This window comes from Pseudopipra pipra, chromosome 6 (assembly GCF_036250125.1).
Source record: "Pseudopipra pipra isolate bDixPip1 chromosome 6, bDixPip1.hap1, whole genome shotgun sequence".
Taxonomy (NCBI): domain Eukaryota; kingdom Metazoa; phylum Chordata; class Aves; order Passeriformes; family Pipridae; genus Pseudopipra; species Pseudopipra pipra.
Genome location: NC_087554.1, coordinates 42,659,574 through 42,673,777, shown reverse-complemented (window position 1 = coordinate 42,673,777; position 14,204 = coordinate 42,659,574). Strand labels below are relative to the sequence as shown.

The window sequence follows — 14,204 nt, the reverse complement described above, 5'->3', positions numbered from 1 at the left end:
TTAAGGGATAAATTAGAGCACTGGATTTGATCCGTATTGCAGTGGATTAGAGCAACCTATCCCCCCTCCCCTTCTCCTCCTCCCACCCCTCCTTTCCAATTCACTCCCCCCTCCTTCAGCACCACCTTTTTTCCTTTCATGCAATACCAAAACTGATTCTGCCTGGCAGAGGGACTCTGCTAGGCGAACAGAGCGGTGCCCACGTCGCCTGCACACCGCGGGAGCCGCCTCTCCCCTTCCAGCCGCCGCAGCCCCTCCGGGGCATCGCTGCTGCAAGTTCCCCGGAGGCAGGCGCCAGGGTGTCTCCTCCGGACGCCGGGAAGCGGTCACTGCCCACGGGCTGTCCATTTGCCCCGGCCCGGCCGGGGCCGTGAAACGGCGGCGAGGGAGAGCAGTCCCCGGAGGGCATTTCCCGGAGGCAGCGGGGCCAGGACCTGGCAGGAAATGGAAGGATGAAGTGTGTAGCCGGAGCGCTGATGTTCCTTCTCTTCTTGCTTTCCCCCGCAGGAACGTAATCCGCAATGCTAGTTCTCAGGTTGCTCAATGTTGTGGCTCCAGCCTACTTCTTGTGCATCTCCCTAGTGACCTTCGTCCTCCAGATCTTTCTCTTCATCCCCAGCATGTTCAGAGACCCTTCCACCACCCCACTTTTCTCTCCTGCTCTGCTGCATGGGGCCCTCTTCCTCTTCCTCTCAGCTAATGCCCTGGGCAACTACGTCCTTGTGATCCAGAGCTCCCCCGAGGACTTGGGCAAGGACTTAAACTTGGGCAAAGGAGGCGAAGTGGCGGACTGGCTGGATGGAAGCAGGTCCCCTGGCTCAGCCTTGCCCAGCACTCACTTCTGTAGACTGTGTGCCAGAGTCACCCAGAGGCATGACCACCACTGTTTCTTCACAGGGAACTGCATTGGGAGCAGGAACATGCGAAACTTCATCATGTTCTGTCTCTACACCTCCCTGGCTTGCCTCGACTCCCTGGTGGCAGGCATGGCTTACATTTCTGCTACACTCTCCATGTCCTTTGTGGACCCACTGGCCTTCCTCACTCTTCTGCCTCACTCTATCAGCCAGTTCTTCTCAGGTAAGGACTCCTTGCTCAGAGATAAGGAGTGGGTTCCTCCTCTAGGGCTCCTGGATGGGGGGGGACCTGATCTTCCTTGGATAGCCGTGTTGTGGAGGGGTGGTAGGGAAGTGGGCAAGAGGGGCAGCTGGCCTTCTTTGGAGGCTAGAGACAGCCTTTGCAAAGGACTTTGCTTCACATGAAATAGAAGTTGGGACCTACTCCAGGTTACAGCCACAGCCCTATTCCTAATGCATTAGGCTCTGGAAAATGCTCCATAACCAACCTGTTGGTGACAGACTAGGGCTATCTGTTGTGCAGGACATATATTGCAATTAGACAGAGGAAATGGATTTCACTCATTGTTCTGCAGGTGTGGGGAATCTTTTGCTGGTCTTACAGGCAAAGATGGGGGGTTTCTATAGGTTTTTGTATCCTACAAATCTGCAGGTTCCCTGTATTCCAGCAGATATACCCTCATTCTCTTTGTCCAGGTCCACTCAGCCCCTCCACTGTCACCCACCTCCCGCCTCCTGGCAGTGCAAACTTACTGAGATCTTTTCATCCTTTCAGCACTGGGACTTGGGATTCAGGCAACAGAAACCGAGAGAAGAGTTAATGTGACAGGATTAGCCACCTCTTTTGTGACCCCAGTCTGAGACACAAGTCCACAGAGAACCAGAGGAAATTCTCTGTGCTCACTCTTTGCAAGAGCTCCACATCAAAACCTTCTCCTTGCTGCCATCCTTCACCTTTCTTTCTGCTTCTTCCCCTTTCCCCTCTCTCCTGGCCTTTCCATAAATCTCCACAACCCTTCTCTTTCCCTCTCCTGATGTTGCTCCCATAACTCATCCTCTGCCCTTCTGGCCTTGCCTCTTCACCTTTCAACACACCCTCAGACTCTCCGGCCTCAACCCTTTCTCTGTCCAAACCCGAGAGCTAGAGAAGGGACTATACAGACAGCTTAGACTGTTACTTTGCCCTGAAAGCAACTACAGAAAATTGACATTTCCCCCCATGCAGTTCATGCCCTGTACACTTAGATCAGCTTTCACTAGGTTAAAATATGTATCCCATATATTTTAGCTTTGCAGATTCAGCTGAGCTCAGTAAGAAGGGAGCCTGTTTTGGCTTGTGCACTGTCACCAGAAGTGTTGATTACAATCTGAGTGTGGAGTCTCCACTACTAAGGATACAGGAGCCAGAGAGGCTCCAGCTTACTTTTCAGATTCCAGGCTGGGTTTGCAGGTTTGCCATCTGAAAACAAACAAATATCTCTCTACTTGGCAAATTAGCAGATTTGTCATGGTAATCACTGAGAGACAATAAACATGACATCCTGCCATGACATTTTTATGGAGTCATTTTTACAACTAGAAGAATTTTTGTAAATAATATAGCATGAGCTTCACTAGCATTAGAAACACTGGGAGTGATTTTCCCCTGTGCCTAAGCTCTGGTCAGCACAGCAGCCTGGGAGGGGGAGCAGGGATGTGGGAGATTATCAAGGAATTAGTTCTCTGACTCTGAGGGCTCATCTGCACTGAGCTGCGTCCTAGCACATCTTTGCAGAACCACTGAAGTGACCCAGCTCTGGTGCCAGCAACTGCAGTGCCAAACACAGCAAGTGGGCAGTGTTTAGTGGGACACGATGGGGCTGGGTGCAGGGTTGGGAGCCAGAGCACCCCTGACAACCTCTAGTTCAGCTGGGATGAGAACTGCTGCCTCACACAGCAATATACAGGCATGTGGTGTCTTGATTGCTTGGGAGAAAGGGCCTACTAGGCTTCTACCAGCACATTTAATCTCCAGTTCAGGTAAGAAATACAGTCTTGAACAGTTACCTGGAAGGGCTGCCCACACAGTATTTTTCATCTAACTTAACTATTACTTAAGGGTTGTTATATGATCCAGAGAATTGCTACAGCAGGGAAAAAGCTTTACCTTTCTTCTTCTCCATCATGCCCACTGTACTGCAGAAGGAGTAAAGGAGGATAAAGGGTGAATCTGCTGGTCTTATGTCCAACAAGTGTTCCCTGTTTTCATGCTGGGAAAATTTTCAGCTGGCTCATTCTGCCCAGACTGTGCTCAGGCATGCATTTCAGAATCTGACCCAAAGTTTATAATTGCAGCCTATGATTCAGCTTTTCTGTCATGGATAATGTATGGCAATAAGCTTGAAATCATACCAGGTCACTTAGAGCAAAAGTGAATCCGAGACTAAAAGAGACTGTGGTGATGAGGAACAAATGGAGAGCACTTTTGTAAACATAGGTCAGATTGGATCCACTAGAGAAATTATAGAAAACGCTTTATGTAGGTAGCCTGAAGAAAAGGTTAAAAAAATCATGTATCTGAAAGGGATAGCTCAGAGATGCTTAATATTTTCAAGGGGAAACAAGGGCAAGTACTTTCTGGATGTTGAATTTCATCAGCTTATATAAATAAAGCTTACAGCAGCCTTGCAAAGGTTCTAAAGAAAATAGCTGTATTTCTCCATATCCCATCTGAGTATCAGCTATAGGAAAGAACAAATGTCTGTCACATTCTGGTCCAGTAAAAGAGGGACAGAGAATCCCATATTAGGCTTCCTACCTGGTAGATTAAGTTATTCTGGCAGAATTGGTATGAGGATTTGTCATTATCCTAAGGGGCTTGTTCTTCTATTGCTGTGTTGCATACAGAGCCCACTGAGCTGAATGGGGTCTAATAAGAAGGGAAAGATGACACTGCATTTCGGAAAAAAACCTGAATGACTCCTGAGTGTTTTTCAAGTGAGGACAATCTCTGAAAGCTTGAGGCTGTAGTCAGTGTCCTTACAAATCATCCTCAGAGGAGCCTGCCCCAATCTCTCACTTACAGCACTGCCAGGTGGAGAAGCCAGGATTCACAGATTGCAAAACCAGATGATATCACCTAATCCAGCCTTCTGCAGAAGAGAAGGAAGAGATGCATATCAGTGACCCTTATATTGAACTTAAAAACTGAAACAGCCATGTACCTGCTCCACCACAGTTGCTCTTGTAGGGCCCATAGTCTTCCAGAGGGACAGGAGCATGTGAGAGATGTTTTATTTCTAAACCTTGCAGGAACCGGTGAGAGGATATCAGCTATTTATACTGGTATTGAAACACATTTAACTCCCTTTGTGTAAATAGGGGTGTTTAATAATACAGCAATATACACAAAATACGAGTGTAAACATCATATGGGCACACAGAGAATATTATATTAATGGGTTTAGGTTGGCTTATACACTGAAAGGTCACTCAGTGATGCCTGCTGTTATACTAACATTTTCCAGAAGGAGTTCTAAAATCGTTGTAGAGGAAAGGGCCCACAGAATATTTTTATTTAAATACATTAATCATAAATATATACTAAAAAACTCTCTGTTGAATTAGGAGCTTCAGATATACAAAGTATTTTGACTATTCTAGCAGCACCTTATAAAAGGAATTTGGATTATATTTTGGAAAGATTTCTGTTTCTTTCTTGCATTCATGTGAAAACAGCCTTTGCCCAAAGGTAGGAAAGTCGTTGATTTTTTTTCTTTCTTCACACACACACACACACACACATATATGTATGTATACACACACATATAGTGGAGAGAGAGAGAGAAAAATGGAGAGAGAAATCTCAGATCTTTTTGCCTCGTATTAATAAACACAGTAAAGCTTCTGGAAGCATCTACATGCTGTAGGATCCACTTCTCATTTCAAAAACCTAGAATTCTTAGATTCATTGTGATGAGTAGATAAATCCTTAAATAAATTAATCATTCTTCAAAATAGTGCTGGACTCTTACAGACATGCTTAATTTCTGACTGAATTTGGCCCTATAATCTAGATCCTCACATTAACAGTAAAATGAGAGGTGTAGAGAGACCATTATCATTTTAGTATTTCCCCAGTGAGGTCCATTGCATCAGATACTATGAAGAAAATAAGTTAATATATTTAGAACAAGCACCCTGTCTTGCTCCTACGTCGCCTCTTGTGGCCAGAGAAAACAGGTGGTTTGTTGGTTCTTGGAGCTGAGTGTTACACTGCATGTGAGCTGTGTCTAAGCTCTTTCTTTTATTGTCCACCCTCCCCCTGACTCTTGGTCTGCAGGAGCTCTCCTTAGCTCTGAGATGTTTGTCATCCTCATGCTCTACCTCTGGCTTGGGATCGGACTGGCCTGCGCTGGCTTCTGCTGCCACCAGATGCTGCTGATCCTGCGTGGGCAGACTCGATACCAGGTGCGGAAAGGGATGGTGGTAAGAGCCCGGCCCTGGAGGGAGAACCTGCAAGAGGTCTTTGGCAAGAGGTGGCTGCTAGGACTTCTCATCCCTGTGCTGAATGTGGAAAGTGACTACTGTAGGCAGAAAGAGAAATAAAATACCCACGTGCTGGTGTGGATCCCGTGCACACAATACCTCCTCTGTTCTCTCCCACTGTCTCCTGGATCACTAAAAAGCTGGGCTACTCCATGTCTCGGGATTGCAGCTGCTGTGGGAGGAAAGGATGGGCTATCAAACAGAATAAATTTAGCATATTAACATGGAGATCACAAAACATGTAGATGAGATACTGCAGCTTAGTAGTCACATCACTGCACCTGTGTATGTGGCAACAGTCTTTGAACTAGCAGAAAAATTAGTCAGACCTTCTTGTGGCTCCCTGCCTGACTCCTCCAGTCACCAGCCCCATTAGTCACCCTACATAGTCCTAACAAACCACAGCAGGAGTTTTCAGAGAGGCTGGACTGTTGTGATATACTGTAAAAATGGTGTCTGTTCCTTGGTAGGGTTTTGCAGGGTGCCGACGTGAGGCAGGGTTACACACTTGAGGTAACTTCATGTGAGAACATTCTTCAATGAGCATTGTTCAAGAAGTGTTTGGACAATGATCTCAGGCACATGGTAGGATTCTTGGGGTTGTCCTGTGCAGAGCCATGAGTTGGACTTCAGTGATCCTTGTGGGTCCCTTCCAACTCTGGATATGATTCTATGATTCACAACACTGAGAAGCGCTTAATGACAGAACTACAGTGCAATCAAGCTGCCCTTGATTGCAGGCTATGCACATGGCAAATGTGACAGGTAAACCTTCTCTCCACAGCCTAGAAAATCAGGAGGAAGACAAAGAGAAATTGAGAATTTCTCATTTCTGTTCTTGATCTGCTCTCTATGCAATGATATGTCAGGACTGTAGCTCTGCTACTTATTTTTGGTAGTCCTTTGTCCAGTGACAGAGTCCAGGCAAAGCTGCCCTTCTGACAGGGAGCAGCAAGCAGATAAATCCTGATCAGATGGAGGCACAAGAAGAGGAAAGCACAAGGTGAATGAAAATGTGTTTGAGAAGCTGTGTGATGAGGCAGGTGATGCATGCCTGTGAGAGACAGAGGGAAGTGTGGACACACAGTGAGCAGTTGGGAGGCTGCCAAGAGCCTTGCTGCTATGTAAGAGCCCTGATGCATCACCCTCTCACAGGGGACACCTGCACCATTAGTGCTGTGAAGAGTTCAAAATCCCAGAAGACAGGAAGGGTTTCCAGCCTATCAGGACACTTCATTTTGCACTAAAACAAACAGAAAAATGGTTATCTCAGACATCCCTGCCACACTGTAGTTACAGGCTGTCCAGGGCAATTCCCTCTCGCATTGCTGCAAAGGGGTAAATTCATCCATGTTATAACTCCATTAAGGAGGTTAATAGAATTACTACAGGGATTAATCCACTTAATGTGTCAGTTGTTTTTTAGCTGCAGCAACAGTCCATGAGACCCTATGCTAATAGGTGCCTTAAGAAAGGATACCACGACATCTCTACCAGGATCATAGCGCTGGATTCCCCAGCAGCTGCAACAAGCAGCCTCTGTTTTGGCAAACTGCATCACCCTATGTGGGCTGGATAGGAATCCATCGCTTCTAATAGGGTGAGGAGTATGCTGACAAGCTGTGAAAAATGTTATTTCTTCCTCAGAAATACTCTTGGTGCATCCCAGGTAGGGGAATGCACCTTACTTTCATCCTCGAGTTTCTCACAAGCCAGTGGCACTACAGGCTTTGTAAGCGTCTTTTACCACTTCACACTCAAATACATGTTTGAGTCAATAAGAAACAAAGTCTATTGTGATGAGCAAAGTAACCTTGAAAATATACTGGAAAAACCCTTAGCTGGAAAATTAAAACATGTAGGATCTATGTCCTTCCATGTTGTGTGTGTTCGCATGAACACACCACTGTTTCCATGTGTAACACGCTGTATTTTCACTAACAGTGAACAATAAAAAGTGTTCTGATTTTTTACATGAGCTATATTGTGCTTTTTGACAGTTAGTTGTCATTAGCTGTCTCTGTACATTTGTTACAGCATACACACAGACATGTTGAAGGAAGAAGTTAGGATTTGTTTATTGGCTTTGCCAATAATTCATCGTGTGATTTTTGACAAGTTCTTTCATCTTCCCTACTTTAATGTAATGACCAATCTAACAATGCATCTAATAACCAATTTGCAGACCCATTCTAATTTCTATCTATAAATTACACTATCAACCTCAACTGAAAGGTATGGGAAAATTAAGCTATTATCATCGCCCACAAACAGCATCTCGACATAAATTATTCCTTACTGGCAAATGGCATCAAGGTGAGCAGACAGTCACCTTGATGCTGGGACTAGAGCCAGAGTCTTGTGCCACACACCTAACCTTGGAAGGATTCCCAAGATTATTCTTATTCCACAGACTCAGTGATCCAGCTTCTTCTCCTTTATATACTTAAAGAAAACAGGCTGTCAACATTTCAGGCAGCAGCTACCTCCCACCAGCAGAAATTATGGTGTGAAATCTTTGCCCTCTGCTTTTGGTGTTTGATGGCCTCTGCAGTCTTGGGCAGCTCATGGCACTTGGTGCCTGCTACCACAGTGCCTTGGGCTGTAAAACTCTTTGGGGCCACATACTGAGAAAAGCAAACAAAATGAGAGTTTCAGTGGGCCACTCTGCATGGATAGAATCCATACAGTACAACAGGATTAGTTGCCTGAGAAGCTTGTTGCCTGTTCCCGTCAGGGTTGGATCATGCCTGGCTCCTGTGTCAGGGTCACAGCTGCCTGCACTCACCACAAAATTTTAGTCCTTGCAGAAGCACAGTTTGAGTCAGCACAGCCCAGTCACACATAACTATTCTTCCTGTCAGGCACCTGTGTTCCCAGATGTAAATTGCTGCGTCACCATTTTATGCAGCTAAATGGTTCCTTTGCAGCAAACTGCTGGATTCCAGTAGTAATGGCGGGACTTTCAGATGGATACAACCTTTACAGTTATGATCCTCTGGGATGGAAAGATCTATAAAAATAGAAAATTAGACTGGCCCTATGTATTGACTTATTTCCCTGCTCATTCCCAAGTGTGCAGACTGCCCTGTTTTGGGTAGCATAGTGGTTCTGCAGGAACTGTTGAGAGTAGCTCTTTAATTAGCCAGCTGCCCTGACATACCTTCCTTGCCATACCTTTCTGTACTTGTAGAAATCCTTGGCAAGAAAATGTACCAGGGCTCAACAACTATGAACAGAACCTTTGCTATGATTTAGTAAATGGAGGCTAAGCTCAATGGCAGTGTCACAAAATCTAAATCTGTTCAATGGCTTTCAAGTTTTCTAAGGATAAATAATAAAAGCTTCTCATCCTCTGTGCTTAGAGAGTCATATACTTACTATTTGCATTTCAGTACATAGCACCTGCAATAGCAAATATATTTTGGAACATGATTTCTTGTAACAATGCTGAAATACTTACAAAGGTTATAAAAATAAAGCACTTAAAGCTTCTCTGGCTTTGGAAAATCAGATGACCACCATTTCTTCTCTGATAATGCTAATGACTGAAGTAAAAGCTCCCTGTTGCTAAAGATCTTGCACAAAGACCACAGACTTTTGCTTTAGTGGCTTGTCTATTTCAAATGTGACTACCTGAAAATATGGTGTCACCTCAGAGGTCTCAGAAGCCTTTGCAATGACAGTGTAGAGCAAATCAGGGGATGCAATTGTGAAATAAACCAGAAGTCTGTTCTTACATATAGTAAGAACCTCATATAAAGTAAGTAGTAGGTGATTTTCCTCTTCATACTACATTATTGGGCAGCCCTGAAGGCCTGCATGCAAAAGGTCTTCACTAGATATTCTCAGAGGATACAGAGTTAAAACATAAGAGTCTCAAGTAATAAGGCAGAGGGAACATAGGAGAAGAGATGACATGAAATAGCATTTATCTTAAGAAATAGCCAGCTCAAGGGAGATGATCACAGTCTAAAAATACTTGCAAGGAGACGGACTAAATGAATGAGGAGACTCATTAACTGTAAGGAGATAGCTGGAGGAGGACAAGCAGTCCTGGACTGAGAGAAAGAAAGAAAAGCTGAGGTCGAGAGCAACCAGAGAAAGTGGCCTCAGTGAGAGCAGAAGTGTATAGGGATGATGAGAGCCATCAGGCAATATGAGGCATGACAACAGAATTCAAGTTATCTTCACTGATTGTTGACTGAATGAACACAAAGTTAAGAAAACTCATTGCTAATCACTTCCTGCTCAAAACAACTCAAAACCCCAGCAGAGCCAAAAGGGTTTTTCTCTCTTGAACAGCAAATTATGTTATAAGCAGGAGACGCATGGATAGAAATCATGAGTAGCAACTGCAGAGTCTACATAATTCTCTTTGAGTTATTTAAAGACTAACCAGAACTATCATGGTTGGAGTGAAGCAATGACCTACTTGTTCAAATAAATAAATAAACAGAGAAGAAAATTTAAATCATATGTGGAGTCTCTGTACCCTGCTAGATATTCAAATCTACGGAAACATGATGTCAGACGACAGTAAGATGGTCTCTAATAACAATGTGTCCACATGTGGGGTCTCTACTTTTCCAGCTCTTTTCCAGAAAGCCAGGGGAATGAAGAATCCTTGAAGATTACACCAAAAGTCAGCAAATATGGACCAAGCAGTTCTTCAGTCCTTTTATGGAGCCATCCTGGCAGCAGCCTTGTCTTCATTACACCAAAGAGCTTTCAGCATTGGTTGTCCTACTGAATCTGACTGGCAAGTGATGTCAGAGGTCTGGCAGGCCAGTCCCATGTCTCTTAAGGTTTTTGGAGCCAGATTCCTCTAGTATCCCCAGATGTTTACAAATAAAAAAATGCAAGTTCCCAAGTACCAAGTGTCATACACTATTTGCACAGTACCTCATTTAACATGTTGTCAGTCACCTTAACAGTAGTTCCAGAATTGCTATCAATTAAAAACAAAGGGACCATGTTAATCAGTTTACTTCAAAAGAGGCAAGGCGGTGGATGGCAATAGCAAGTTCTATGTGAAAGTTTCATTTGTCTGCTACTGATTTTACTGTATATACACCATCTTAGAGGAATGCACAGCCTCTGGCCTATATTTCAGCTGTTTTGCTCAGTCTGTCTTTATCACCATTCATTCACAGATTCATGTTATTATCATGCCTGACTGGAAAATTTTCATTAGCTGTCAGGTCAGTGTTTTTACTGCTTGTATTGGACAAGAAGAGATAAGACCTGAACTTATGTATCATCAGACTACTGAAAAAACAATAGATTGGCTTGTCATTGCAATACCCTTAATAATCTTATACGTTCACTGTGCAAGAGAGTTAACACAGTGGACACACACGAGAGTACCCTAGGAGCTAACAAGCAGCTTCTGAATGCAGCCATGTCACAGAGGTTATTACCAAGGAATTATGTTCTCATCCAGAACTGCTTAAGACCAGAGATGAGCTTTATGGTCAGTGACAAAAAATCCAAGAAACAGATCAGCAAGGACTCCTAGTGGTTTATGATTGCTGGGAGGAACTTGTTGACCAGTATAGCACAAGCAATCTTTGTAGGCCTAAACGTGAACTGCCAAAGTCAAGCAGGTCCACAAAGTCCAGATGCTATGAAAGCTGCTTTGAGAAAAAGCTTCAAAATAGCATTACCTAAAGGAGAAAGTGATTTGCTAATTAAGAATTCTCAAGAACTCCATGCTAAGATCAATGTTCTGAGTCCTTCAAGACTTGGAGAACATGAGCCCCTACTGAGAACTTTCAGGAATCAGTTCTTTATTAATGTCCACAGAGTTTGAGACTCAAGGCTGTCACTACATGTTCTCCCAAAACAAAGAGTGCTATATTAAGCGTGGTTTATGCAGCACTGAAGACCACCATAGGTCATTCCAGTAGCATGTATTGATACTGTGATTTTCTTCTCCAGGGAACACCTGTAACAATCAGTGGGATAGATTAGTCTGAGAAAACCATGATTAATTAAGCAGTATATTACACTAAAGAAAACTTGATCGAGATGTTGGAAGTATTATTGTCAAGAGAAATAATTCTTCCTTTTCTCTTCAAGCCATGGTATAGGGTATAAAAAAATCTTTTGGACTGATCTATCAATGTCTTTGAAGTAGTATGCACTAAACTGCAATTTACTGACAGCTCTGGCTGTCTTTTTTTATGCTTCCATTATCACCAACCATCCAAGGGAGTAAGTCAATTTGTGAATATGAAGCTATTGAAATAAGCTACGAAAGCAAAATGTGGAAACAAAGTTCTACCTGGCTGTCAGAGATGCAGTTCATAGAGACCTAAAATCTCTTTTAAAGCTCTGGAAGCAAAGCTAAAAAAATAATTTCATGCAAGGAGGAAAGGTGAAACTTCATATCAAACTCTAAGACCCAGTTTCTGGCTCCCAGAACGGGAGTGTTTTTCAGGTGTATGGATTCAGCCCACCACCATCTTAGATCATTCCACTGCTTCAGGATAGACAGGGATGTCAGAAGTTTGACTATATAATCAATGGAGCTGGCAGGCACAGTCAGCCTGGACAGAGCCAATATCCTGTTGCAAGAGATGCCATCAGCTCAGAAGGAAATGTTACTATCCAGGCTGTCAAAAGGGCACTAAAAGCCCCTTAGCTTTTACTAAGCTAAGGTAAGGATTTTTCCTGTAACACAGAAGCTTCCTATCAGATCCAGGTACAGAAGAGAAAGAATTCTGTAGTCAGGCTGGAGGTCAACACCACATTTCTCCCGTTTGCAATCTCTTTTTGGCTTTGTGTATGGACTACTCATGAACTAATTTGGCCAAAACTTGTTCAGCATCATCCAAACCTATTGGCATCTACTCAGAAGGGATGAATTTCAGCAGGGGCTCATAAGGATACATATTATGTTGATGGGAAAAGAGAAGAAATGTGTGAAATATGTGAAGGAGCATGTCAACCCAGCCTGAAAATTATACCATGATGGACAAACTCAATATGAACCTGCAGAACAAGATGTCAGGATTTCGTGTTGCATATGAAGAGGAACACAAAGCAAAAAAATCACAATAAACTTTTTCTATCATTCTTTAATGCAGTAAAGACATGGAATATTATATTCGGCATTGTCTTCATTAGTCAACCAGATGGAATTCACAGAAAAGCCACAAATTATTAAGAAGCTGTAAGATTTGAAAAATTGTTATTTTTGTTTACCTTGAGAAATTACAGCTAAAGTGGATGTAAGGAAAATGTGGCAACCATGCATGTATTTTGGAGGATGGGAGAAATAATTCTTGTTAGACAAACAAGCATCAGTTAGAAACAGTTCAATTTAAGAAAAAGAAATGATATGTTAACATTTCAGGAAATACTTCCAAATAGCACTTCTTCCACTCTCAGCCTTTAGAATAAACTTAGGTTGGAGAAGCTGAAATCTTCACATCTAGGGAGCTACAGAATGAACAGGGTAAACTGCAGTGAATAGAGAACTGCCTGCTGTTGCTGGAAAAGTAATTAATAATAGTGGGGAAAAATAATCCAGAGAAGCTTCTATTTTTTACCTAGACAGTTGCTCAAGCTTGATCCAAGAAGAGCTACCCTTTTCTATTCTGCTTTGCACTTGTTGCCATCTCAGCCGGGTTTGAAATATTTATTTGTACCAGTGCTAATTTATTTAATAGAAGTAACATGAAATACAAATAGTTGTGCAAATAAAGTTATATATAGGTGATATGTGTTGAAAGAAACAAAAACCAGTGTTTTGGTCTTCTCTTCATAAGCATGGGATTAGAGCATGATTCCCACATGGCTTCTGTTCGTAAATGCTACAGCAGTGATTGACAGATGGCAGAGAATGTCACAATTTTACATCCCTAAAGCAGTTTTTGTTCAATGAGTTAGGATGATATTTCTCACCATTTCAATAGGACTAAGAGATACCCAAGCTGCTTCTGTTTTTACCTTTTTTTATACTTTCACGTACTGCCAGAATGACCACTCCATGCCTGTGTAAACTGAAGAAAACACACTTATATTTGTATTTGATTTTTTTAACCTTGAAATGAGCAGTTAGGTATGTCAACTTCCCATAAGACAACTTTCAGATGGTTTGGAAAAACACTGTCAGTTAAGAACTTCTGGAAATGTCAGGACCCTCTAATAGAGCAGCTACATAAACACATGCAAATTGAGATGTCATGATAGATTTAAGATCAGTTTTGAATTCTGACATAATTTTAAGGTATTATTTCTTTTTCTTCTTTATTCTTGCTCCTTCTCCCTCTCCTTCCAAATAATACACAGAAGCATTTTCGACAAAACACAGCAGGTCTTATAGAAAAGATTTACATGGAAGAACTGGGAGACCTACACAGTATCTGGGAAATACCAAAGAGACATTTCATTAGCTCAGCTATTATTATTTATGAATCAGCTAGAATGACCTTTTATACTCGTTTGATAAAATTTCTTACCGAAACCCCAGTGGAAATGTAACCAATACATAATTTAAATTTCCAGCAAAAACTTAAAATTAAGGTTCATATTTAAGCTGAAGTGTTAAGAGGCTGTACGGACTTTCACTCCCCATAGGAAGTCCCTGAGGCATAAGAAGAATTACTCTGGTGGTCAGAAGTCTCTAGCACTACATCAGAGAAAATAATCCTTTTGAACTTAACTAGCCAAATGTCAAGTCTTTTAACAAATGTGAATTTTGAGAGGGAGGCTTAATCATTTGGGTTATATAGGTGCACAAATAGCAAGACTGTGCCACTAAAGATTCTTCAAGGCATATAAAAGTTCCAGTCATTAATACACTACTAC

General features: G+C 42.6%; 1 protein-coding gene across 2 annotated transcripts; it reads left to right on the top strand.

Moving 5' to 3' along the window:
* The first annotated feature begins 212 nt into the window (after positions 1-212).
* Positions 213-13,565, top strand: ZDHHC22 (zinc finger DHHC-type palmitoyltransferase 22). 2 transcript variants are annotated; one of them, XM_064658809.1, is made up of 3 exons: positions 213-1,080; positions 5,179-5,306; positions 9,978-13,565. In XM_064658809.1, exons 1-3 carry the CDS (start codon positions 522-524, stop codon positions 10,002-10,004), a joined length of 714 nt encoding a protein of 237 aa, XP_064514879.1. In that variant the 5' UTR covers positions 213-521; the 3' UTR covers positions 10,005-13,565. The 2 variants fall into 2 exon arrangements, with proteins under 2 accessions (XP_064514879.1, XP_064514878.1); XM_064658808.1 differs by lacking the exon at positions 9,978-13,565 and having other exon boundaries at positions 217-1,080; positions 5,179-7,357.
* Positions 13,566-14,204: the final 639 nt, after the last annotated feature.